Source organism: Nipponia nippon, unplaced genomic scaffold (assembly GCF_047370975.1).
Source record: "Nipponia nippon isolate SJK-2023a ecotype South Korea unplaced genomic scaffold, ASM4737097v1 scaffold_18, whole genome shotgun sequence".
In the NCBI taxonomy this organism is placed as follows: Eukaryota; Metazoa; Chordata; class Aves; order Pelecaniformes; family Threskiornithidae; genus Nipponia; species Nipponia nippon.
In genome coordinates this window covers 9,414,660-9,442,372 of record NW_028262334.1, presented here as the reverse complement: position 1 = coordinate 9,442,372, position 27,713 = coordinate 9,414,660, and the positions used below count along the sequence as shown (strand labels likewise).

The following is a 27,713-nucleotide window of genomic DNA, read 5'->3' as shown; positions in this document are numbered from 1 at the left end:
GAGTCTAGAAGATTTTTCTTCTCCATCCTCCCTTCCGTCTAATACTACTCTTAATAGATGTTAACGTAAACTGACTTCTTTTATATTTTTTATATATATATATATTCCCCCCCCCCCCGCCCCAAACAGCAGCAGCTTTTTGCCTTACTGTTTTTTCCTGGACAGATAAGCTACTGTCTCATTATTGTAGTTATCTCAGTCAAGCAAGTAGTTTTAATTGCTACAAAATGATTCTTAAAAACTTTCATTTTAAGCACTGACTGATGTTACCGAACAATTTCTGATGTCATGCTGAAAGAAGTACAGACCATTAGAACTCAGAAGGAAAATGGAGCTTGCCGTTATCCTAAAGGGACTGCTAATTAAACTAGACTCTGGGGAGAAGAGCAACCGGAGGTGGAGACTGAATTTAGTCTTGTTCAATTAACGCTTTTAATGTTAAAAGCACCTCTACTGACTTTAAGTTGCTTTAATTGCTGTTCTAAACCATAAACTGAATGAGAAGATAAAAATGGGCCAGCATCCAAAACTCAGAATGAACCTGAAGAAATCCTTTTATCGATGCAGTTGTTTGGGTATGTATAATTCAGTACTTGCTCTACCCAGTAATTTACAATGTCTGGACAGCCGTGGTATTTTCTGCTACAGAAAAAAGCCGTTTCCATCATTCCAAGCAGAAAGTAACAACATTGAAAAGATTTACTTTTGTGCATATACACAGGGCAGAAGTAATAACAAACCCCCTAGCTACTCCTCAAACAAAATTCTGTTTTTACATATGCAAATTTGGGACTACCAGCATTAAAACTGCAACAAAAATTGATTTCTCAAACTCATCCTCATGTTAAATTCTTATTGACTGCCGAAAAGAAAAGTAGCAGAAGATTAATTTTAATAATTGCCCTCTGCACAGCTGCTGCTTGCTTGACTTGCTAACTCGCAATTCGGCACGCCTCGGTCCTGTGAGCTGCCCACAGGATAACTGTACGCCACCTCAATTGCACCTGCACAATTAAGTTTCTCTCTCTTTCTCATCCATGCAAATACACAAAGATAATTATCGTCTTGGGATGCAGTTTGTTTGCATTATTTCCACAAAGCTGTCTAAACAGAACCACACGGATGGGCTCATCTTCCTCGTGCTGCATCCTCTCCCCTGCGCCACACAAAGCTCCTTGGTTTCATTACATTTGCCCAAAATAAAACTTCAGAGTTAGGACTTCAAATTGCAACACTGTCACGACAAGACAGAGCATCACATAACTCTCGTACCAACAACACTAACTTTTTTTAATTGTCAATCAGTAGTTGTTAAATATGGATGTGAATACCTGAAGTAAAGAATCAGTCATTAAAAGACAAAAGAAAGAAGACCACATCCCAACTTAACTACTTATTTTAACGCAGTTTTTTTTCAAAAAAAAAAAGGTTTTTTCTTCCATTGTTCCGATATAAAGCTACTGATGCACCAAAGAGAGCCAACAGGCTTGGATGATCCTTGCCTCTGATGACCCCTCTCTGATGAAATCCCCAGGACACAGAGCTGGGGCAGAAGATGGTTTAGGATGGTTTAGGACGGAGAGCTGCAGATGGTTTAGGATGGAGAGCTGCGGATGGTTTAGGATGGAGAGCTGCGGATGGTTTAGGACGGAGAGCTGCGGATGGTGGCAGGGAGGGCAGCGTGGCTTAGAACTCACCAGCTACTGCTCTGCGGTGGAGTGGTGACCGCAGCACGTACTGCTGGACCCGTCCCCGCAGCAGAAGCAAAGCATCCTCAAGGAGCAGACCCTGAACCGTAAGTGGCTTTCAACAACTGTTGGCATTTTCATACAGTCCCGTTCTTACATGAACCATTCACTTGTTCCTGCCAATCTCAACCCGATTCTGCCGGACCATCTCCTTAGTGGAAAAAATAGGATTGCACGTCTAACACAACCATTTTAGTACACAAAGACAGCTACTTTGAAACAAGACAGGGTCTCTCAAGTATTTGTAGAGAAAGGGATGGACACAAGAAACACTATTGCTGAAATAAGCCCTGGCAGGTCAGACCCAACGTACCTCTGTGGGATGAAACAGTGTCAAGAGCCACTGGTTAATGCACCAGTAACGAAACCCAATGACTTCACCTGGCAGCAAAGAAAACACCTGGACACTTGACCCTTCAAGACCCTGAATAATTATCTAGAAACTCTGCGATCCTGGTGTGAACTTAAGAGCTGTACAAGAAAGCGCAGAGAAGGCGAGTATCGTGCCAGTTCAGATTCATGTGACTAAATACAGTGCTCAAGTCTGGAGAAGGTTCAACCAACCAACCCACCCACCCCAACCCCAGCAACCCACACTGTAATTGAAGGAGAAGAATCCTGAAATATTTTACAAGGGAAGCTCTGGCATTGCTTAACAGCACTGAAGGGAAGCAGTTTACCAAAACAGATCATCTGCAAAGGAGCAAAATAAGTGATCAGGCAGCACAACGCAGAACTACCACAAGGCCTCCGACCGCCTTGGCAGACAGATCCCCGCGCTCTGGGCGGGTGACGGAGGTCTGGCCCAGGCCAGGTCCCATCTCCCCTCCTTTAGCAGGGGGCTTGGGGGCCAGGGAAGTGCAGACCAGGCAAAGAGTGAAGACGTCAAAAGCAAGTATCCATCAGGTTAAACACACCCAGTTTCTGAAGACAAATGAGCAAAATCAGCAACACATTTACACAGAGAGAGAGTAAAGAAACCATCTTTCTGAGTCGGACTGGTGGGGGCCAAAGGCAATTTTTCACTTTCACGCCAGCAGAGCCACCACGTTGGAAAGGCAAGCCACCTGACACAGAAGAAGGACTAACGAGAGCTTCAGCAGATACAGTCATCTGTGCTCCGGAGGCCAAGAGCTCTTTACTCTCAGGACTGAAGAGATCTGGTAGTATGCCAGAGCTGCTGACTACAAGCATCTTGCCTTCCATCTGCTTGTAGCAAGGCAGCTGAGTTTTCAGGATGCCGCGGGTCTCACCAATCACCTGTCTCAGGGAACTGATCAAAACACATTCTAGCACAGATAAAAACTGGGAGAGACCTTGTGGATTTATCAACTTCCTTGTGGCTTCAACATAGGCACATTTGAGTAAACAGGTGAAGGATTTGCACATTTAATCCTCAACAAGTGTTACATTCATCACAGTTTTAACAGGTGTCTGCTTAGGATAAAAGACCAGAAAGGCTTGGGATTTCAGTAGGGAACTTTGTGCCAAACGTTGAAGAGGAAATCTGAAGACTTTGCAGAACGAGGTCCTACTTCTGCCAGCCTCTGTTCCCTGACAGGAGGATGCACAAGAGGATTCAAAATTGGACTGAATCCTGTGCTGAGATGAGCCTGAGTTACGGGCCATATGGTTAAAACACCGAAATCCCCTTGACTGGAACCACCTAAAAGCTGCTAATGGATGAGTTAACTCAGGTTGCTGCCTGCCTCATGAAACTCAGCCATACGTCAGTCTTCTGCTACCAGAGGATCAACAAACTGAGATCAAATTCACTCCAAGGAGGAGCCTCAGGAAAAAAACAAACCTTTTCCAAACCGACTGCATTTTTTTGCTTCATGCCATCCTGCCCAGGGATGTCCATACACTCCTGCCCCAAAGTAGACAACATCCCCACGTTGCCTGCATCCTGGTATTACGCTTACGGTTGGTCGTTAAACCAAAGAGGCCGATCTACAGCGACAGGTATCTCCCTGGCCTTAAGGATGCCTGTGGGGGTGCTTGAAATGGGTGAAGTTAGGCCAGAAGTAGTGACTGAAAGCTCATCCACAACTGTAAGCCTTTATATTCTAGATTGAAAAAAGACACCTGAAGAAGAATGTGACACCAATATTCTCGCACCGTCTATACATAACAGAAGCAAGAGAGACCCAGCGTTACAGTTATTTAATCTAAAATCTGGCTCGTGTCCTGGTAATAATAATTTGGACCACGAAATTTAACAGCAGAAATCTGTTCTGTTGTTTACTCAACATTAAAAATTCGTATCTAGTCTGGAATAGTAACACCGGCAGTAGCTGCTCCAAAGCTTTTAGGGGAAAAAGAAGTCCCATGAATGCTAGGACAAGTGCAAACTGTAGTGATCCACCCTGGCAAGAAATTACCACAGAGGCAAGAAATGAGAAGTTGAACAGAAGATAATTTAGAAAAATAAGATGAATTATGACTTGCCATTTTTTCCTACTCATTTGTGTTAAACTTCAATTTAATGATTAAAAAACATTCAAATAATAGCAGGGAAGTCTTTTATGAATGAAAAATATTCAGTACTTCCTGCTTCTCTTTCGAAAAGGACTGTATATAAAACACCTAGCAACACCATAAGACTACATATTTTTAAAGACTATAATAAAAGATCTCCTAATTTAATAAAAGCAACCTACCAAATGACTAAAAAAGGGCATAAAACCAATTAAAGATGTGTAAATACCTTTGCAAGTAAATGTGAGTAATATTAAATCAGTATTATACACCCCAAATGCCCTTCTCACCCCGATTTATTATGCAATCTGACTTAAACCAAACCAGAGCACGTGCTGAGGAAAAGAACATTAAGTGCCAGGTATTCTTCTTGCAGAAAATAACATACCTTACAGCAGAGACACAGCATAAAAGAAAACAAGAGACGAACCCAGCCGCAAGCACTGAAGAGCCAAGAGAGGGAATACTTGCCTTTGTGCACTTGTCTGGATTTGTAGATGTTTGTGAGGAGGCACACTTTTCCCCAGTTTAAAATGAAATGTAAGTAGCTTAAAATGAGGCTGGTGCTGACAGAAGGAAAGCACAATAGGTATTTATCTCCGTGATCAAACGGAGCAGGCAAGGGATGGAAAGAACAATCTGTACTTGTAATCCCCTTGGCTAGGATCCCCTCCCGACACAGCTGGGTTGCCTCCTTATCACACGGGGGGTGAGACTCGCTGCCACGGATTCAGATGAGAAACCTCCTCTCAGACGGAACAGCATCGAACCGACAGCACGGATCCTTATTCTCCCTTTCAACTACTAAACAAATGAGGGCAGCACTTACTGGGAGGAAAATGAGAGAATAACTTAAGTTTCTGCAGCAAGTTAGCCAACGGAAGAATTCTGTTCCTGACACGATGAAGATGCCCAAGATGAAAGTTGGTGCGATGCAGAAAAGCTTCTAACAGTGCTGTTATTATACCTACTCTACACATACAAACTTTTTGAAATCAAAAGTGCCATCAATTTGCCACATTCATTTAATCATTTTCACAAAGAATAACTTATTTTAAAAAACGTAGAGAGAAACAGTCAAGTAGTAATTACCCTCATCTAGTACAAAGCACTATTTGTAGTCTTTAGTTTCTTGGAGATCAGTCGCATATCTGAAATGCAGGTTTATTGAATTGTTCGAGTATTTCTTTGAAATGTCAAAAAGTAACTACTTACAAAGAGGCCCTCATACAATCTTCTTATGTTCTCACCAGCTAAAGTCTGCTGCCACAGTCAGGCTAATTACTTGTCAAAGCCTCTTGATCATACTAAATATGGAAAAACCCTCACAACAAAAGAAATGTAAAAAAAAAAAAAATTGTGAATTGGTCCTATCCAAACTGCAAGGAACAATAAATCAAAGAGATGTTTAAGACAAATGAAAAAAAAGAAAAACCCAAAAAAACCTTTCAAAATGCAGATGGGTAGGTTCTAAGAATAAGCTTAATTATTCATCATGCATACAGTTTGAAAAACGTTAATAAAAATTTAAAAGCACTGCTGCCAGAGTGTTTTTAACAAGAACTGTAAACTTGCTTAGATGCAGGGGAGCACCAATTAAAGCCTGATAGATTGATCAGTATTTTGGCACCCACTGGCTACAGGTATTCCCTTTAGCCCCGTAAAACGTTGCTGCGGTTCCACTGGTTGGTAAGCTTGCAAGATCAGAGACGTCACAAGGGACTTCAAGGGGGTTCTGGGAGATACGCCTTGCTACCTTGCCTCCTTATTTTTTTTTTAAATATAGAAGACAATTTGCAGGTGCTTGATTCCATTTAGCTTTAAAATGAAGTTCCAGAAACCTGAAGGAAAATAGAGCTATCAAAGTGTGAATGACACAAAATCTCCAGGTAGGAACGCTCCAAGACAAGAGAGCGAAAAGGCCTCCTCAAACCCCACCGACAACTACTGCTGCTGCCTTCGGTCAGGGGTATTAGACTACCTACACGCACAGAGGCAAGCGGGTTCCAGACTCTCTTTACAGCTCCGGAAACTACTCTAAATTAAAAGGAAAATAATGAGAACTAAATCCATGTCAGAACATGAATCATGAGGATATAACTTCATGCAGGCACACACACAAGTTTGCAGACTGCTTGGAAAACAAAGTACACAAGTTTTTCAGGTTCATGCTCAGAAGATGACTTTTGGCTGAGCAATAAGACTCCCTTCCCAAGCTTGGGGTTTCATTTTTCTCCAAATGCAAGAGCTGATAGCTGCGAGCCCAGCATAAACAACTAATATCAGAAAACATGGCATAAAACAGAACGTCTCTTGGAAAGGGGACTGAAGTGAAGTAATTTGTGTCTGGTCACTTTAGTTACATTAAGCGCAACACAGAAGCTCTTATCTCCCCTTTATACAGGCAGAGGACAAAATAATGATCTGGTCTTACAAAACGCTGAAGTACTTAGCAAGGTTCAGCACAGCCCGGTCGCGCAGCTGAGGGTGTGCGGTTGCCACAGGACCGGGAGCTGAGGCTGTCCCACGCCTCACAAGACAGCTTTTCTCTAACAAGGCATCCCTTCACCACCACCTATCAGCTCGCCTGCAACCCCAGCCAGCTGCTCGCAACTCCTTTGGCAGATGTGCGCACAACCAGACCTGTCAGCAGTCTCACAGGTTACCGATCCCTCTTGTCACCTTGCTAGTGTGGGATGGCTCTGGGACAGCACAATGCAGGTACAACTCCTTTTTTAGGAAGAGAAAAAAAAGTAACTTAGCCCTCTTCTATAAGATCGCGTCTGTCTTTCTAAATTCAACCTAAACTAAGCAGCCCAGACACACAGTGAAAAGGTCCTTGAGCACTACCCTCACTCCCTTCTGTATTTCATGTGCATTCTGCACTCATTTATGGGCTAATGAAATGATGGGTTCTACCTGTTTTTCTGTCAAATAATTCCAGAACTTACCAGACCATTAAGAGTTCAAATGTACATGTTCAACTAAGCAAAACGGCTGCAGATTAGCATTGTAAAAAACAAATGGGTTTTACCTTCCTTTGTGAGGTCTTACTCTCTCTGGCACACCTGCAGATGTCCTCCGGTTCACAGTGGAGTAATCAGGATCCAGTTCATATCCTTCATCATCCACTCCAAGGCTGCGGTTATCATCTTCCAGTCCATAGGGCTCCGGCTGGAAGCGTTCTGGCTGGGAGCGGTTCAAGTCAACGTTGCTACCCACTGGCACCTGAGGCTGGGCAACAGGACCGTAGTTATCCCTTCTGCTTGGCAAAGTGAAGCTTCCATCGTCTGGCCTGTAACTGTTTCCTGGCACGTAGGCATAGCGAGGACGGTAGTTGACACCACGAGACAAGCTGCCGTAGTTATCAGATAGATCTCCATAACCATCGTGACCGATATAAGGGCGATACTGGCCTTCGTGGCTTTCAGGGTAAGAATCGTTGTAGCTGTTGTAAGATCTGGTTAACGTGGAAGATGCTTGCGGTGTGATGTACCGCTCCCCGTTCTTCATGTACCTTCTGTCTATGGAATCTGTGTAGCTGCCCATGGGAGACGAGCCATCCATTGATGGCAGGCCATCAGGCCCAAGTGGCACCTGGCGCACTGTTCTGGTGGTGACTGTTTTGACCATTTTGGTAACCTGTGAAGTAGAAGTGAATAAATATGTTAATTTTCTGCTTGCTGCACAATGTGATGAGACACACAGGGAGCTAGAACAGTAAAACGAGGAGAGTGCATCACAAAATGTACTACAGCGACATGCCTGTTGAGTGGAAACGCTGGTGTACTCCAAGTTCACCTAGTAGTTTTAGGATTTAATAGTGGGAAAATATTTCTATATAAAGCTGAAAAGACGGGTCACAGAGCCAGAGTTAAGTGCACTCTGGGGCTTCTACGACCAAACCAAAAACACCGCAGCCACGTGACAGTGTGTGGAAGCAGTGCAAAGTCATTACACCAGTTCACGTTTGCCCAAAATGTTTTCAGGAAGCATCTTTCCTAGAGCAGACTTTACGACGTTGAGGAGCCACAGCCTGTCCTCCCACAATTAGCATAAATACCACATCACGTTCTCTAGTTTGACAGAAATACAGTTATATGCTCCTGCCTGATCTGTAACACTGGGTAACTTGACAGAGCTCAAATTTGGCAGTAATACTTAGGAAACTATGATCTCAAACAGAGAAGTTTCGGGCTTCTAGCTTTTAGACAGCACAACTACTTTCTCTTTTAAGGTGTACTTACATCCGACCATCACCATACAAGCCCAACAGGCAGTTGGTGTCATTCCATTATTTTGGTGGCGTTATTTGGCAACAATGAATACTAATGCCACACAACTTTTGCAGCTGCAACTACCCTAAACATACTGGGCTAGACAAGCTTATTTAAAACATTAAATAAAAATCTGTACATGAATACGCCTTTATCTTTTCTTCCTATAAATCACGTCTCATTTCAACACAGACAGAATTAGGCTATTTCACATAAGTGACAAAACCTGGGAATGGTAAGTGTCCGGAGGGCACTTGTGTTAAGGGTTTCTTGCTGAAGGGTAAGGAGACTCCTCAAGAGTTCCCAAGAATATTCTGCCTTCGTGGGAAAGGTCTGGTAATCTGCCTAAGACGGTGCCAGACAAAAGCCACTACTATTTCCAAACTAGCAAAAGACCTTCTGTTTTGGTTGGTATCTGGGGTCCATCAACTTCTGTATTGTCTTCCAGAGTGACCAGCAAAAGCTGTTTTCGGGAGAACACGAAGTCCAGCAGAAGCCAGTCTATCCTTGGCCTAACCCTAATAAAGCTACTTTAATGTATAAAGTTACCCTAACCCTAGTAAATGCTGACTTTCAGCCCTTTGTAAAAAAACCCAACCAACCAACCAAATAACACACCCACAAAGATGAGAGGGAGGATCGATCCACCAGAGAGTATTACGCACAGGGAGGGGAGGAACACAAACCAAAATTGTTAAGAGAGATTTGGGGTTTCTAAAATATTACGGAGGTAAATAAGCATCAGTAAACAACATTTTTCTTCACGTAAGCCGCAGAATGAAACGCATACATCAAGAGAAACAGTAACTGTAACATGTATTCCTAGACTGCTCAGTGGCTCTGACGTCCAAACAGGTATTTTAACCTATAGCCTCCGATTTAAACATTTAAATTGGCACCAGATTAGCCAAGCTGCTGCTAAAACAAAATAATTAAGAGTGCATCTCTTGAAGCGGCTCCAGACATGTCCTCCAGCCAGATGTTTTCACACAGAAACCCCAGACAGAAAAGATTCACCCAAACAGCATTTCTTTTCCTAGAGACATCTGTGAGCAAATGATACTTCAGCCTAATGAAGTAATGAAATCCTGCACGACTGCAGGCAGCACAAACGGCTCTCCACCAACAGCGTACGGAAGGAGCATCACCACGCTGAGTGCGGCACAGCCAGGTACCCGCACGGCCTCAGCATCTCCTCTGGGCCAGAGCTGAAAGGATTTTCCTCTTCAACCCAAAGGGATTTCCTTAGCAAGTAAACGCCACGGAAGATGCTAGCTTCCGTGCCTCCAAGCCTTCTTTTTTCCCTTTTTTTAAAAGCACATGTTTTAATAACGAAAAGAAAGGAAACTAGAAACGGAACATTTATTTTATGACATAGAATCCAACAGCGGTTTTTGCTTATTACCTGCGCCCAATACTTCTGCTTTCCCCTCAGTTATCGGCATGCCTACTGTCGTGGCACTTCTAAAACTAGACAGCATTTAGAGGAGAAAAAGAGCTGGCGTCGCTTACAGTAGCTCTTTGTAAAGTGGATATACACAGGGCAACACAGCTCAGTATTCTCCTACTGAAGTCTGAAACAAAAGTTTTATTCAAAGCAATATGTTCATAAGTGATCTTCTAAGAGTAGAAAAAGCAACGTTTCTCAGGCCTGAAACATGCAAGTTTTGCAAAGCAATGACAAAACTGGATGCAAAGTGCTGGGCCTTTGCCTTCACGAATTTGGGCGCCAGCAGCGGGCCTAACACGCAGGAAGGTAGCGTTTCGACAGTGCGATGGATCAGAAGTCGATACTTCTGCCCGGGAAGGGACAGAGAGGCAGCTTTCCAGATGCCAGGAAGAGCACTCGCACAGCCGCACAAAGCCCCTTCTTTCAGCACTATTCAACAGGCGCCAGATATTTTAAATCTAATTCCGAGTCTGTCTTTTCAAGGCATATGTTGCCATGCATGCATAGCTTCTCATGTAATTTGTCATTGAATTGTCCGGATCAGACAATGCAAGATACCCAACAAACCACGTCTGGCTGCAGCAACAGCACGAAAGAAGGAACAAGCTTTGACCTGCAGGGTCCTCGGGCAGGGGCATCGCTGCCGTGCCTCTTCACCCAGCATTCCTGCTGCCGGTTCTGGACTCCTGCTCGTTTTTGCCTGTTTATTTTGTTTTGGAGAATCACCGTTATTGTCAAACAGGATGAGGTAACACAAGGCAGAAATATTATGACAAGGACAATTCTCTACAAATATTCAGTACATGCACACAAAAAAGGCAAAGCAGAATTTCAGAACACTTTGAAAATCAATTCCTAGACAATTTGTGACTTTTCAGTTACATTTAATGAGTTTTTCACCACGCTCTGGTATTCTGCAGAGTATTTACAGAGTTTTTTTTTTTTTATATGACCAACGCAGAATGCAGGAGATTAATTTGCAATTTTTTCCCCATTTGCCTTGTTTCCCCTCTTTGAGACTAGCATAGACAAGGTTTCAATGGCTGTGGCTAGTCAAAAAGACACACTTAGTGTCAGCCAACACACGTAAGAACAAGTTTACAACGTTAGCACAGCTTCACCTCTTATTTTCTGAATGCTGCCCCTATTAACGAGTAGAAAGAATCAGGACAATCAAAATCCCCTTGTCAGACACATAAAAAGGAACATTTCACTCAAGCATTAAAGTACACAATTCTCATAGCATAAAAGCATTCAATAATGCTAAAGGTGTTACGGGGGGGCAATCAAACCCAGTCTTTTTAAATTTTGAGAGAGAGGGAGTATTTGCACTCATGCCTCATTTGTCAGGGGGAGGCACTGAGATAGAAGATTTATCATGTGATAAACAGACTTTCTTGCCTACAGGACAATAAAGGGAAGCTTTTTGGAAGCAATTAGCCAGCACACAGAGGAAGGTCCATTTATTACGTTTCCAAGCAAAAAAATCCAAACCAAACCAAAACAAAAAACCCCCCAACAAACCAAACATCTTTATTTCAGGAAATCCAGCTCAAGGGAACGTTTCATTTATATTTCTTAAAAGAACACAGGCAGTCTTGAGCAGCTGGCAGTACAGTAATCTTCTCTCCCAGCATTTTTGTGGTTTCCTTAATGCTGATGCATTAGCGGGAGAGAACGAAGCTATTCCAAAGGGGAGTCCCAGCAGACTGTCTTGTCTGAGACACCTGGTCCTTCAGATGCACCCAGCCTTGAGAAAGATTTCTTAGCATGAACTCCTCACTACAGATATGCTCCAACGAAACATTTAGAGATACAAGTTACTTGGAGAAAGTGTAATTTGAGTTCTTCTGTTCACGTTCCGTCTCTAAAGAAAACCCATTTTTCTTTTAAAAAGAGTTTTTTTAAGCCCGATTACAAACCAAAGGTGCTCAATTGTTCAGCACTACAATCTCATGGAGCACCAGATGAAAGCTTCAGATTACTTCCCTATGAAGAGGTTGCCTGAGTATGCTGAAGTATATTTGCAATTCTTTATTTCCTGTAAACTATATTAAGGTTTCAACCACAGTAAAAGTAAAAAAAGAAGTTCCAATATACCAACTTATTCAAGCCCTCTGGAACCAAATCCTATGAGACTGCAAGTGGGTGCCTTCATCGCTGCTCCCCCCGCCCCAGAATATAACTACCTGTCAGGTTTACTAACCTTACTGTTGTTCTCCCCCAAATAGCAATTATTTTGTTAAATAATTCCCCTACAGGCCCCGTGATAATGTTTTCACTAATTCTGTTTCTGGAAACACATTTGCCAAGAGAACACAAAAGAAATATTCACTCATTTGAAGCAGCTTCTGTATTTTTCTGTCCCTCATCCTTCTATGTGCCTTGAAGGACGGGAGAACAAACATGAAAATAGCCAGCAACTGGGCTTACGGGGTGCCTGGGCAGGTGGTACAGCGGATCCCTCCAAGCGCAGAGTGCTCAGACACAAGAGGAGGGAAGCCTGTACCGAGATGTCAGCTGAAGTGGGCTGTCATGGTCAAACACAGTCATCTTAACCAGTACCTACCATTTTGCCTTCCATTTCGTTACTGAGGTTGGTTTTGTTTTGCCCCCCCTGCCCCGCCCCCCTCCCCTTTTTTTTTTGATAAGTTAAGTACATTATAAAAGCTGACAGGGCTAAAGATTTTGTTGAAACTATGTCATAAAACAAAAAACAGATGAGAAGGAATGCGTGAGGATAAAAGCATTCTGACATTTCTGAGAGCTTATTTTTGAACTACAGACTGTAAAAATCAATCAGCCCAAGCAGGTTGAAGCTATTACCTTTCTATTAAATGCTATGTAAGAACTCGCCCCATAGGTTTTCAAAACAACAGCTCAGATTTCTCCCCTTCAATTTTAAGCTTAACGTTTCACATTTTCAAAGGGCCTTCAACTTCGGCTGAAACCCATTCCTGCTCTGTAACCTAATTCCCTTGAATTTTGTGCGAAGTTTCCAAGAACTGCATCTCAGGGTACCCGGCACCGCCACCACCGAAGCGTTTCGGTCACAAGCACCCTCCCGTCGCTGGGGCTAGGAGGCGGGAGCAGCAGTTAAGCACCGCTGGGAAAGATCTGCCCTTGCCGAGTATGAGAAAGAACAAGGCAAACGGATGGACTGGAAACGAAACAACTTTGCGCACAGATTGATCTCACAGTTTGTTACCATAAAACATCATTTTCATGGAATAAAAGTGACCTAAATCTCTCCAATCTTCTAGCGTTTCAAAGATAAAAGGTGCCTGAAGAAAACAAAAAGCAAACATTAACACGAGCACACACACACATTTAATTTTCTTTACTGGGTTCTCTTGAGCCACTTACACACAGGCTCCCGTTAGCGCGTGGCAGCGTTCCAGCCGCCGGGCACGGAGTGGTAGCCTTCCCCCCAAGGTGACTTTCACTGTTTGAGCACGATAGGTATTTGGCTTCCAGAGAGATTGGGAAGTTGAAATGAAGTATTATCTGCTACATCTTTTGTGCAGTGAATGTTACGTAGGGACTTAGTATAGTACTAAGAGAATAACAACTCGGGGAAAATTACATAGAGATATCTCATTTTGAACAGGCAGATGTTCTCTATTTAAAATGTGTCAAATATTAAATTCTATTATGCCTTCTTCCTGCTTCACTGCTACAGGCATCCTCAAAGACGTGGGGAAAAGCACGGCAAAACTGTCAGTGCTTCTGGATTAAGGTTGTTTACTTACTACGCTATTGAAGAGAATAACCTCTATAAATTATGGTTCTGAAACAACAGGGGGAAAAAAACAAAGGAAGGAAGAGCAGCATACAGAAGCATTCCCATTTACAGCTTTTGCTGTGCTTCAGTTGAAGAGGAGGAATTGCAGAGGCATCACTCTCCAGCAAGCTAAATATTATACAATTTAGCAAAAATAAATGACAATCATCTTTTAAAGATCCAAAAATACATACTAAATGGCATTAGGTTGAATAATCCCCACATAAGCTATCCAGCAAAGCAAGCATACGTTTGGAAAACCTCTCTGGTCTCTTTGGCTCTTAAAACGCCAGGACCTGTGTTATTTCCTCTGTCAGAGGAGGCATCTTGTGCTGCCACCGCCTTTGCAAGACAAATAGCTGGAGAGTGAGACCGGCACTGTCCAGAAGAGCCTTCTAGTTACAGAGGTAATAAAAACAGGTTCTTAACCCCTCCTCAGAGAAGCCTGGAGCAAGTACAGCAATGCAGAGCATAAAAAAAAAAAAAACCAAACCCAAACAACTTTATTTGTATGTTGTGCTAACCACCTTGACTTAACAGATGACTCAAAGTCAAAAAAAAAAAAAAAAAAAAAAAAGGCAAGCAGCTAAGCATAAACCTCCCCCCCTAACATTTAATGAACACAGTGTGACTATCTCAACTTTAAACATTACCCTCATTAAGTAACAGACTAGATATTACTGAAAATAGATGTGAGGATTCCCACCATAGGAAATGCTGCTCCTTTACAGGGCTAAGAAGTACTGGCACACTACAAGCAAGGACAGATTCACGGGGGGTGGTGTTAGGTGGGGTTTTTTTGTTCGGTTGGTTTTGTTTTGGTTTGGTTTTTTTAAGCATTTTTTTCTTCGCCCCCCCTTTTTTAAATCTGGGAGCAGGCAGACACACAGACCAGCAGTTTCTGGGCTCAACAAAGATCCTAGTCCCGCACGCCGCGTGCCCGGCGGACGTGTGTTTGCATCCCTCATCCCAGAGGAATGCTTTCCTTCACTGTCCCCATCTGAGCAGCAAGGTCAGAATTTTGCCACTGCACAGAGGTACCAGGAAACTTAATTTTCTCTGTAAGGGTCTCACATATAATAATATGACCTATAAAAGCACTATGATGATACCTATTAGAAGTGATAGTAAGTCAATACCAATTAACTCCAGGACACTTAACTGATGCTACAAAACCCCAGTGACAACAGTTTTCATTTCCACATTCCCTACCAAAGCAAAAAGCAAGTTGAAGACCAATGTGGTTAAAAAAAAAATTCTAAAAAAATCCGTTCTCAGATTCGTATCTAAGAGCTGTTAAATCTATGCCGTATTATCACAGCAAGGAAAAGTCAAAACAAAACCATTTCAGAGACAACAGCAACCCCAGCAAAGTCGCAGCACCTCTGCTGACAGAGGCAGGGGTACGCCAGCCCCGTCTGTGTTTTGACATTTCAGAATCACTTCTCTCAACAACTTTTTTTTTTTTTTTAATTTTTTTTTAAGAGTTGGTCTTTTCAGCAGTGAAATAATAGGAAACACCTCCAGACAGTAAGTTGGAGTCAGTGAAATTATTTGAAACAACATAAATGCAGGGCGAGACAGCCACACACCCTCCCCCTGCTCTGAACGGGCTCCAGTGCCTGAACCACAGCGACAGAAGAAAGCCTCGCTCCTAGGAACGCTACAGTAGCTCTAGGGTTGCTGGTTTCTCAGTTTTCTCTTCCCATGTGCAGATACAATGCCTGTTTTGGAGCTGCCACTGTCCTCTTCTGTGGGAAGATGGAAAACCAGCAGGTACACCACACAGAGGAGAAAATCGCACCTTGGACGCTATGACAAACACGCAGCTTTATCAGTGGCACGACTATTTCGGACAAACTATTTCATTCGGTGTCATCCCGTTATCTAGGGACCACTGCGTGGCCTCTCCTCTATTTTTACAGTCATAGCTATCATTTTATTCCCTTGCATAGCTGCACTTAGTCTCCTAAAACTATGCACTACTGTTAGTGCATATAAAAAGATGTCCATCACCACTGTAATTTTATCACTTCCTTCCTGTAAATAACAGTTGTTGCTGCCACTAGAAAGAAAACAGCAGTTCTTTCAAATAAGTCACAGATGAAATACATTAGATTACTTGAAGAGCTAATAAAGATTTGGGGTTTTTTGTTTGTCTGTTTTATTTTTATTTTAAGACCTTCATCTCCTTCCAACAACGAGAAAACAGCCAGTTACATTTACCTTCTAACGTTAAACCAGATACTCGGTTTATAGCAGTGCGCGCAGGCCCACCGACCTCAGGAAATCAACGTTCATTTACCCCAACCTGAGGATCTGATGTCCTGAACAGATATCTTAGAGGACTGCAATTCTGGAACGCCAGTAAAAATAAACACCGATTTATGCAGTGACCTCTGTTCAACTCCTTTTAACACAGAAAGCAGTTGGACAGTCTCGTTTTTTTAATCAGTGCTGTTCAGAAGTTTTTAAAAAGGGAGGCACCCTTAATCTTTCACAAGACCAAAACTCAACAGAGATGTCAGCTCAACGTCCAAGACCCAAATGTCAAGGTGTATTAGTGTTCCAGTGGCACCCGAAAGCACGTAAGGCAGCCATGAATATACAGCACCTTCTCAGCAGAGACTGCAAAGGTACCTTATACAAGGGAACAAAAGGACACTGGGAATATTAGAACATATGCAACACCTGTAATCCAGCAGAACCTGAGGTACAGGTCGCTTGAGAACACACCCAGCCTTCCCCATGCACCAGGAGTAAAATTCCATTCACGAGACTGTTGCAGAATTTAAATGCTGTGGTGTTATTTAAATAGGATGTTTCTTGTTCTAAAGGACAAGCGCATGATCGCGTATTGTTATTACGGATCGTACCTAATTTGAAGCCATATTTCCAAGCACATTTTCCTCAACTGCAAAAGTAATTTACTCCAAGCCCTATGAGCTCATCTTTCTCATATCACTGTATGTGCTTGCAGGGCAATGCTGTGAACTGTTTCAGTAAAATAAAGTGAATCTTAAAAGAATAAACAGCCTGGGAAGGGGTTCTAGTGTTTGTGTTTGGTTAACCTGGACGATTTCTGCTGTTCAGTTCACAGCCCCATGAACAGCTGTATCAGCACAGCTGATAGGGAGCAAACCTGACATAGACGCAAAACTGAAAAAGCCCTCAACTCAGATTTGCTGGCCAACAGAACATTCAAAAGTCACTGAGGATCACAATAGCACGATTACCATCACTCGTGCTACTCCCTGCTATTTTTATTTTGTGATTAGGTGGTATTTTGCCATTTTCCTCACTGGTTATTCATCTCTCACCTTGGTTTCAGTTCTCCTTGTGGTTCCATCTTCAGAAGTGACAACAGACACGTGGGAAGTGGGAGTGCCGGGGTCTTCCTCCACAGTAACCGTCTCTTCCACCATTTCTTGAGGCTCTTGCATCATTGCTATTGATGTCTGGTTACTGGGGCTCTGTTCCTAAAGAAGCAGGTAAAAGAAAATTTACTTTTCAGTTCTACCATCATGGTAGAACTCGTCTATTGATTTCAGCTTTCTCAATTGAAAACACATTTTACCCAACAACTTGCGAGCAGAGATTCAGAGAAAGAAGCATTTACTGTCTCAGAACAGCACGCTGCAGCTATGCTGGTGTGACTGGGCTCAGCTCGGTAAATGGAAGTCATGTGAAGCATCTATCAAGGTCTTCATATTTATAGGCAACCTACTACAGACTAACAGACTGCTACCTTATATTTAAACCTGCTTTCAGCTTTCTCTTCAATGCCCAGCGTAGGAGGAGTGGAATTTTTTGTCTGTAAAAACATTCATCCAGTTCCGCAGTAAACAGGACCATTGCCTTTCAGAGCAGTTAATCTTACACACCATTAAAAGTTTATTTCCATTTGATAAAATGCTCTGAGTTGCAGACTACAGAAGGCTATAAAACATCAAGACCTACTATTAAACTGACACCTTTCTCAAACTGTCCAAAGTAACGATAATTTTAAAAAATGGATAGCTAGAGATTAATAGCTGAATTATGTGAAATGCTACCCTTCTGACATCTTCCCTTTGCTAAGTCCGTAAGACCTAGCTGGCTATAAGCTTATTTAAAATTTATAACAGACAGACAACGTAAAGAAACACTAAACAGAAAGAAAATAGACCAAAGGCCGGTTCTTGCAGGGATACTGCTCGAAGAGAACGCTCCTGCTTCTCGCCAGCACTAACATCTGAACCTTCCCTTTTCTTACGCAATTGCACAGAAATCAGGAAGCCCCCCTTTGGCAGATGAATGCATTTGAGAAGCTTCACAGCAAGCGGCCAATAAAGAATGGGCTCACATACTGAGAAATAAGACTTTTCCCCAGCGTTATGAATCCTCAACTACGTGAAATGAAGTGACAGACTGTTCATTTCATTATCAGCCCTGAAGGTATCGGGCTACGCAGGCCTCAAAGCCAAAGCAGGGCGTCTCTTTGCACATCTTGTCCAACAGGCACACAGGAACATCCTTTATTAGGGAACATACATACACGCACACACACAGGCACACACAGACACACTTTTTTGTTTTTAATATAAAAAAATTTAAAAAAGGAAAGCTATGACACACAGCCTTAAATTGCAAAGTGAACACGCTTTCCCTAAAGAAGACACCGTGGGCAAATTCAGTATACCTTTTCACATCACGGGGAAATAAAATGATTGGGATGAAACCGTTGCCATGCAGGCGCTGAGTCTCATTACCTAAAGGTTTAAATATTCTCTACCGGTGAGCAGCTTCATCACCAGGGAACTACATTTTATTTTGTAACATTTTATTCAGAAAAACTGCATTTCAACCCAACGATGAACTCTTTCGCTGTGCCAGGCTTTGAGCAAGCCCTGAAGGACAGGCTCCTTCTGAGCGACCTTACGCCGCCGAGCGGGAGCAGGGCACGGAGGTGTCGGTAAGCTCCACAGTGAAAAGTGTCATTTAATCCTCGCGTGATCCGCAATCTCCTTTGCAACAAGCTGAGATGCCCCTGTTTGGTTCTCTTTATTTAGAGCTGGATTCTGACGTTCTAGAACTTCGACTTCAAGTAAGGAAGCAGCTTTCATTTTCAGGTAAGCGCTAATATTAACCAAGACCATGACAATAAGCCTCAGGCAATCATCTCGGTCAAAAGGCAACATGGACAGCCCTCAAAGACAACACACGCTGGACCACCAGAGGTGATGTAAGCAGGCACTACATCCATTTCTATTGAAACTACAGAGTAACTCAGGCTGCAGAATCAATCAACGAGAATAAGGCTTCTGAAATCCAAAAGAAAATCACTCCTTCCAGTCTGCACTGCTTAATCGTTATGGCCAATAACTTACGATACACCCCGGATCCCTTATGGCAGGGTTCAGATGTCAGGTCATGTCTTCTGCGCACAGCTTCAGAAGGGAAACTAGCTCCTGGTACAAATATATTAATGCCTTCACATTTTTCTTGAAGATACCCTATTCCAACTGCAACTCCCTTTTCCTCACCCCACAGTAAAGCTTCCCTCTAAACAGAAGAATTTACACAATATTGCAATACGGTAAAGACTCAGAACTTCTATTCATCTTCATGCAACCCCAGCCTTGCCAACTGCAAAAAAACCCATTACACGTAGAGATTTTTTCCATTACACCTTGTCCCTGTAAACCTCCTTGTCATCTCCAGGGCACCAAATGCCAAAACTGCTTCAAGGTGGGACCTTCGCACTCCTCTCACACACGTATGTACATACACACATCTCATCCATCATCCTCATTTCTAGCTGCATCTTGAGGTGACTTCATGAATTTACATCTCTTCATTTCGCTCTAGATTCTTCAGAGGCAAACTCTGCGATAATAAACCGAAGGAGATGGAAAGTGGAAAGAAATATTTTGCTCTTTGAGCTTTTGCAAAACTTTTTCTTCATGAAAAAAATGTCTCCCTTTGTATTCAGACTGCCTGTGGGCAAAGGAAAACCTTTAAAGCTGGGCATTTAGACATGAGCAAATGGCAAACTAGAGCATATTGACTTTAAATGAGCACTGTGCTAGTTTTTATCCTCTGGCTACTTTTAAAATGAAGATTCAGAGAGATATGGTACAGATCTACATTCCTACAAGAGAAAACTATTGTTAGCAAGAGACTGTCCTAAGCATCAGAAAGAATAAAAGTTTGCAAAGTTCAAGGTAGATATCCCAGCACAGACAACTAACCAGACTGCATATTTTTGTGTCTTCCTTCTTATTATGTGAGCTACTGAGGAATGCAGTGAGCAAAGAGGACCGCGTATCATCCAGCTTACTCCCTGAATTAGCTTAAGGAGGTGGTTCTTTGATCTCCGAAACCAGTACTTTCTCCACATCGCTGAGTTGGAGTTGTCACGAGCTATCATTAACATAGAAAAGATGCAAAGATTTTGTTATGTTTTTAGTTTCCATCATTAAGGATTTTAGGTCATCACAAATTGCAGAAACTGGGACACGTTACCCTTTTCAACCACATTACTCTGTGCTCAGCTTCTAAATTAGTATTTAGGATGCTCTTTTGCTAAATACATCTCAGATTCCAAACGCCTGGCAGGTAAGCCTAATTATTCAAAGTAAAACACAAGATGCCAGATAGAGCTGGAACACAACACCCCTAATGAATAATCCTACCAATAGTTCCCTGCCTGCTAGAGGTAGGTAATCCCAGTTTAGAACAACACACACTCATTTGTTTACCTTGCTGGGGGCTTTCAAAGCAAAAGCAACCAGACAATTCCTCTTTTCCTATCACGCTGGACAAGACCGCGTGGTCCTTCCCCCACTGTCAAACCTGAGGGTGTTCCCCAGCACAAGAGGGATCTGCCATGGCACAGCAGTCACTGCCATCAGCTGAGCATCTGGGAAGAGCAAATCTAAAGGAGCTTCTTTCCAGTCCTCTTCAATGGGAGAGCGTCAGGATCCTTGGCAGTTCCTGCAGGTTGGCTCCCTGGTCCTCCTGGGACCCTCCCTTTGAAACGCCCGAGGCACAACAGCCAAACTACAGAAATCGTGTCACTGGGAGCGTCAAGGGCCCGCAGCTCTCGGAGGGACGTGGCGCCGAGGGGCACCCTTCGGATGGCTGGGCAGGGGCCCCACTGGTGAGCAGGACAGCGAGGCGAGCAGGACAGACCTGAGACGGCAGCCAGGTCCAACCAAGAGGCAATATCGTGGTGACGAGGGAGGCTCAAGGCCAACCTTGGAAGAAAATCTGCAGGTCAGCGTTAGGATCAGGTCCAGTGATAGCCAGGCAGGTCTGAGGTCAGGCTGGGAAGTCAGTCTGCAGGTCGGGGTCTGGATCAGTGGGGCGCATGGCCAGGCACAGGCAGGGCTGTAGCTCAGCTGGGGACCAGTACTCCGCCATCATGGCCCAAGTGGGGACTGAGGGCTCGGGGCTGAGCTTAAACAAACACAGCTCCCAGGTCTCTGGGTGGAAGCCCCTCGTGAACCTGGTCAGGGCCACTGAGGGACCCCACAGCCCCTCTAAAATGGCAGCAGGAGCTCTCTTGCAATAAAAACATACATATCAAGGTATTATCCCCCCCCCCCCCCCAAATTGCTAAGCATTACCCATTCACCTATGAAATAATAATCTTTGACTCCTTCCAAGAAGATTACAAAACAACACCAAATTAGAAGAACAGACTCCAATCTAGTTATTGCATACAGTGTCAGTAGGCATGGCTTTTCTCCCTGCTTTTTTCAGTACCAAATGAATCCTAGCCTGTTGATCTGTGCTTGCATCTCTAGCGTGCTTTAGAAAAGCCAAGCTATTTAAAAAGCAGAACAACAATCAATTTATCCCTAGCCTGTAAAAGTTAAGTGCAGATGAAACAGCTAAAGACCTTGTAAAATAAGCAAGAATCATAAAATAACAGTAATTCTTGTTTTGTTAAAAACCAGAGTCATTTACCATTTAGGGCACATATCTCCTAGGGCTTATTTTGCATTAGAATACTATAGTTTCTATAATCACCACCATTTCAATTCCTAGAGTTATATTTCCATCCAAGCAGCTATTTTATATCTTTTTTAATAAAAGAATAACCTCCCCCAGGAGGATCAGACATCCTACTTTAAAACAGTAAACAGAAGTTCTTTATTCTCTGCCTATGAAACAATTTAAAACAGTCTGGAAATAATATAAAATTGCAGGAGATTATTACTTCCACTAAAACAGTCCCTCTTCAAAAACACTGAAAACACGTACCTCGACGCGTCATTCTCCCAGAGATACCCTTTCTTCAGTAGATTGCAACGCAGGCTATTCAGGCTACTGCTTACTCCAGGCTACCGTCAGATACCACATTTGAAGGTTTCTGCAAAGCACAAAGGCTGGATTCTACACCAGTGGACATACTTGTCCTCAGTCGACCCAGTGCAGACAAAGCTCAAGCGTATCAACTTCTGTGAAACACATCACAAGTCTGGGCGTAATTAATGGCACTGGACAGCAATGCTAATTGAATTAAATGTGGATTCTCTCTCCTCCTACTACTCTTTCTTTAAATTACTTATTAAAGCTTCAATCTCTGCGAAGCATGAGATTATTTGTAAGCGCAAAGCAGGCAGACACTGTATTTGTCAGAGTCCGGTCTCATGCCGGCGTTCTGCCCCACTGGTCTCCTTCCAACTTAGATCTGCCCTTCCAGCTCAGTCGTGTCCTCAAGCTCGTTATCTGCTGAAGGCATGTGGAGGAGAAAGGAAGACTAAAAAGGCAAGTCTGCAGGAATCCAACAAGTCTATCTTGAGATCTGCATCAGATTGGTACCCTGATGGGACATCAAAGAGGAAGAAAATCACTGGTGGAGTCTCCTGACCTTGGTGTATTTGTGGCAGATCTTTCTCCAATAAAAGATCCAGCTCCCCAGCAGCTAAGACTCTCAAATCTGATTACTATCACATTCTCCTGCCTTGTCAGAGCTCCCTTTCTTTCACCACAGCCTGAAGATCCTGGCTGTGCTCTCTGCCCTGGATTTGTCCAGAGATCCTTTTGTGCCTCAGTAGTGCAACAGCTGGAATCCAAGCTAATCAGCACATGCACATCACCGAGCCCGTACCATCCGAGAGGCAGCTGAAGAGGAGACCGTCTCACTCTCTTTAGATCGTGCTTCAGGAGCACAGAAAGAGGTAAGCCCTCGCGTACAGCGGCGCTTGCACTATGGGGAGGCAGGGCGCCTTCGGGAAGAATGTGGAGGCCTCGCGTTCAGGGACCGCCACACGCTGCGCTCCTCCAGTTCAAAACGCGCAGCAAGGTCTGGGTCTTCAGCACAAGCAGAGGTGCTCGGTCACACCTATCCAAACCCTTCACAGCCAGGGGCAACACTGCCGCAACGCTGCCAGATTGCTCAGGCAAAATTGCATGGGAAGAACGAAAAGCACCCGGACCAGCCCGACTGAAACCCGGGCAGCGCAGCGCACTGGGAAGAGAGTCTGCAAGATAGACAATGATTTTACGATGGGAATACATAAATATCTACTTTGCTGCAGATAAACTGATCTCCACTTAGTAAGCCTACTTCTCTGGTTAAATGTCATGTGAAACAAAATGTGTTTTTTGTATACATAAATACATATATATATGTATATATACAATGGATTCAGCTCACTTCAGTGTGAACCCAAACGCATGAACCCAGGACAAGCTCCAAGCCCCCTGACAGCTCTCTCACGAGCTCTACCCTAAGGCCGGTCAGTTCAGAACAGAAGGAAAGCGCCAGCCCTCAATGCAAGCAGGCCGCCCTGGCATGGGGCGCCAGAATGAACTCAGCCGCACACCACAATGCACCGACTGTTTCCTGAACGCTTACACACTTCCTTTGTCCTTTAGAAACACACACGACAAGCCACTAACAAATAATGCCAAGAGCTTCTAAAGCACCAAGGTTAAAAAGGAACATTTCAGCAACTGAAAAAAGCCCTCAACTGCAGAAGTTTTGAAAAGCCACAAAGAGCAGCTTTTTTTGCAAGCAGGCACGGTAATTCTCCATCTGAAGGCATCGCACCTTTCAGGGAAAGCAAGAGGCGGAGGTGAAGGAGAAGGAATCAAAACCCAGACAAGGCCTGCAGTAGTAACAGTCACCCCTCAAGTACGGCAAGACACACTGGGGTTCTGTTCAGCCACGCGGTAACTGCCCGTCAACAGGGAAAGCCACGGCGCTTGCCCAACGGTCAACAAAGAGGGCTTTTATGCTATTTTAAACAATCTGAAGTGTCTCAGTTAATGGAAGACCGGGCAATTGGCCCTCAACTATTTCTAATTGACTGGAATGATGGATGAAGCTAAAGGGAAAGCTGACCCACTGAGCTTTTCCATACAAAGCCAGAAAACTGAAGGAGATTGTAAACAGTTTATAAGAACGAGAAGTGGGAGAGGCAGAATCCCAGAGGCTTTGCTCCTCTCAACCTGCTGTTGTTTCAGATGAAGGAAAACAAAGAGCTTCAACTCAGAGCAACAAACAACAAAAAATACAGGGGAAGGCCTAAACAAATAGGGTATTTTTCCCATGCTCTCCTCCCCTTTCTCCAGTAGCTACTCAGCTCTGCCATGCAAGCTGGTCCTTTGAATCAGAAAGGGCAATTTGTCACTTTGACAAGCGAGACGTCTCTCAGGGCTCTGTATTGCCTTGCCCTGCTTTTCAGATTGACCGGGTGCTAACCAAAGATGTCAAGACATTACATCTCAGTCAACTTCAACAGATGTGATAATATATACTTAAAACTTAGGTGTTAATCAGTCCCACTACACTAAAGGTAACGCTCAGCAAATCACGCACGCCCACTGATTTCCAGAACAAAATCACTAGCAGCTTTTGTACCGCAGAAGGGCAATACTGCTGCAGTGATAGAGCAGTTGGCTGGCCTAAACAGCTCCTAGGAGGGAAGAGGGAGGACACACATCTTCCCGGCAGGGCAATGGATGCGTAATAGGTTCAAATTCTCAGCACCTATCTTCACGCACCTTGGCGAGGTATCTAAATGCACAATAACTTAATTTTTCCTCTTTAGTCAAAAAGAGAAAAGGAGCTTCAGAGAACAGTTCAGATCTTGCACAGACTAAATCACCTCCTTGGACACACCCGGCTCTTGCCACCGACTGTGCAGGGAAAAGACACCAAGCACTTCAAGAGAGCATTAAAGCTGGGGGATGAACCCAGGCCTCGGAGCCCGATGCAAGAAATCTGTGGTAGAACCCAGAACCGGACAAGGGTATCACAATTCATCATTCGGTCCCTTTTTCTCCCCCAGTGGTTCAGCGAGATCGAGTAGTAAAATAGAAGCATAACCCCTTGTTTTTAACATGAAAATGATAAAGGCAAAAAAAAGAAAGAACACCTGGCAGACACAGTGTTAGGGCTAGCCCTTTTTCTCTTAGCTGTCAACAGCATGGCCAGTGTTTATCTGGAAAGTTGGCCCACTAGGAAACCATACTAAATGAGTAGGAAATGACTGCTTCTCACCAAGATTTGTATAGAGTTCACTGTGATCTGCCAAACTGCCTCGCAAAGGCAAACACAATGCAAATCTGCGTGCCTAATCTTTGACCAAACCCAGAACAGATCTGACTTGCTTCCTCTCTGGAGTCTTTCAGATGAACTAACCAGGGCTAAATTAGGGAGATTTTTAGCAGGATGAGGTTACATCATGGATTACAATTTTCCAGCAAGCTTTTTCCTCCATCTCCACCTGCTGCCTCTACAATGCTGGCACGAAGGGTGGTGTGGGATGACTCACTTGTACATTCCTTTCTGCAAGACAGGCATTCAGCTTTCATTTCTTCTTGGCCCCACAGAGTTTGGGTCATAAATGAAACCCATGCATGTATTACTAGATATCAAGTCCACAAACTTACATGCACATAGGAGTCAGAAGTACAAGCTACGTCCTTCATCTAAAACAAAAAAAAGAACCGTCAGTTTGGCAGAGTACAACAGCAAGTTTCCTTACGCAGTCCGTGCGTCCAGCCTCTACCCCAGCCACTTGAACACATCACTACTGCCTTAAACCACAACTGCCAGACCCAGCCTGCCAGTTCTAGGCTAACACGTGCACGCCGACCGGCACTGCTACGAAACTACCTTAGAGAATCGCTTTTTAACTTCAATGTAAACCATCTCTGCATTCTTTGAATTACGACCGATCCTGGAATATTATTTGGGTGTCCTAGCAGCCATATCAGATCAGTGTTAAATTTAACTAATTTCCTCACCCACCCACAATCTTGCCTGTAGATCTGAACTATGCAACAAAAATGTTTTTTGTGGCAAAACACACTACCACAACACAGAAAGCAAAAAAAAAAAAAAAGAAAAAAGCTTTTACAATCTTGAGGGAGACAGAACAAATGGATCACTGACGAATTTTTAAGGCTGCATTCCAAGAAAGCCTTTTCTTAAATAAATTACCTCTCATTCTAGGGAATACAAAGCGATTGACAATAAATCTAATCACCCGTCTCATAAGGGATGTGCTTGCCGATGTCTCCCACTAACAGGCACCACAGCAGGTCTGCCTGGCACCAAGACAGCAGGACGGCTTCAGCCAGGCAGCTCCCCAAGAGATTGCCCATGTGGAACCCCATTCTGCGTCTTCCCCCTCGCCTCCCAGCCCCACGCCAACAGCCTCCGCCCAACGGCAACACGGCGGGAAACGCGTCAACGGCCTCCGACGGAGGCCCGGCTCGCCATGTTGTGTAACCCCAGAGAGCAGAAGTCTGACAGTGGGAAAAAAATTGTGTGGGAGGTCTCTGGATGACGACAAGTCCATTTCAACACCAAAAGACACAAACCAGCCAACAAAGTCAAAGGCTGCTCCATCTGCTGTAAATCTTCCAAATGGAAGAGATTCCAGCAGAAAGACAATTTTCCCAAGTGCGGCGCAGTTACTGTGCTAGTTCAGCTGCCCAAGAGAGTCCACCAATGGCTTTTTTTCCCAGTAGTCCATTTACTTCACACCTCCTCGGTGTATTTCTTAAGACTGAGCTTACAACTGCTACTCGTACATGGACAGACCTCACACAGACTGGAAAGACAGCAGGTAGACTTGTTAAGCCAGTGTTAAACTAGCAATAAACAGTAGAAAGAGAAGGGGAAAAAAAAGATGAAAGAGAGCACTTGGATATTAGGGAAAATGCTCAGTAAGATCATTTCATCATCTCCATTTGGCATCTCCACGGTCACTACTGGGACAACCCATGCAGCTCCCCTGCCCACAGCTGGGAAGGACGCGGAGAGGCTGCAGTCAGCTCAGAGCACTGCTAACAGAACGGCCCAAGAGAAGGATCAGAAAGGTCTCTCATCCTGCCCTAAGCTCCAAGCGATTCCCCTCGAAGAGAAGGTCAAGGGGCGATTTAATTGCAGTTCAAGTGCTTAAAGGTGTAATGGAAAATTGATAGAGAACCCTTCAGTCTCAGAGATAAAGGTTTTAACTAATCCCAACGTCAGGAAGCTGAGGGCTGACAAGGCACGCATATTTTGTTTTAATTTTTAGACAGAAAGTGTGAGTGGTGCGAGTAAGAGAAACATACGTGCTAAAACTTTCCTAACCACTTAATAGGTTAGACCTATTTATTTTTAAGAAACACATTCCTATTTAATCAGAAACCTGATAATGGAGAGGTGCTCATGTGCATGCACACAGGTACTCCTACTTGACTGCTACATCGCTCTGAAGATTTTTCAGTCTAAGAACAAATTATTTAAAGCTTGTGAAGGACTCCCCCCAGCAAATTATACTTAAATGCAATAAAGAGATTTTTGTCAGCCAAGGAAGGGGCTAATGAAGGCTCCCCATTCCGCAGTGGTTTTGGTTTTAGCCTCTCCTCCCACCAGTGAGCCGTGGTGAATCCCCTTCTCAGCTGAGCCAGCAGCAAGGCCAATTTGCAAACCAGAGCATTGTGCCACCTGAGAAACCACCCTCCCCAAGGAACGA

At 43.8% G+C, this 27,713-nt stretch overlaps 1 protein-coding gene across 13 annotated transcripts in view; it reads right to left on the bottom strand.

The window, feature by feature from the left end:
• ARVCF (ARVCF delta catenin family member) overlaps positions 1-27,713 on the bottom strand; it is a 287,922-nt gene that overhangs the window by 81,683 nt on the left and 178,526 nt on the right. For all 13 annotated transcript variants that reach the window (XM_087754800.1, XM_087754809.1, XM_087754797.1 and 10 more), the window contains 2 exons: positions 17,061-17,219; positions 7,264-7,871 (listed from right to left, as the gene is read on the bottom strand). In XM_087754800.1, the coding sequence (XP_087610926.1) occupies positions 7,264-7,871; positions 17,061-17,219 (767 nt within the window). The remainder of the gene's footprint in view (positions 1-7,263; positions 7,872-17,060; positions 17,220-27,713) is intronic.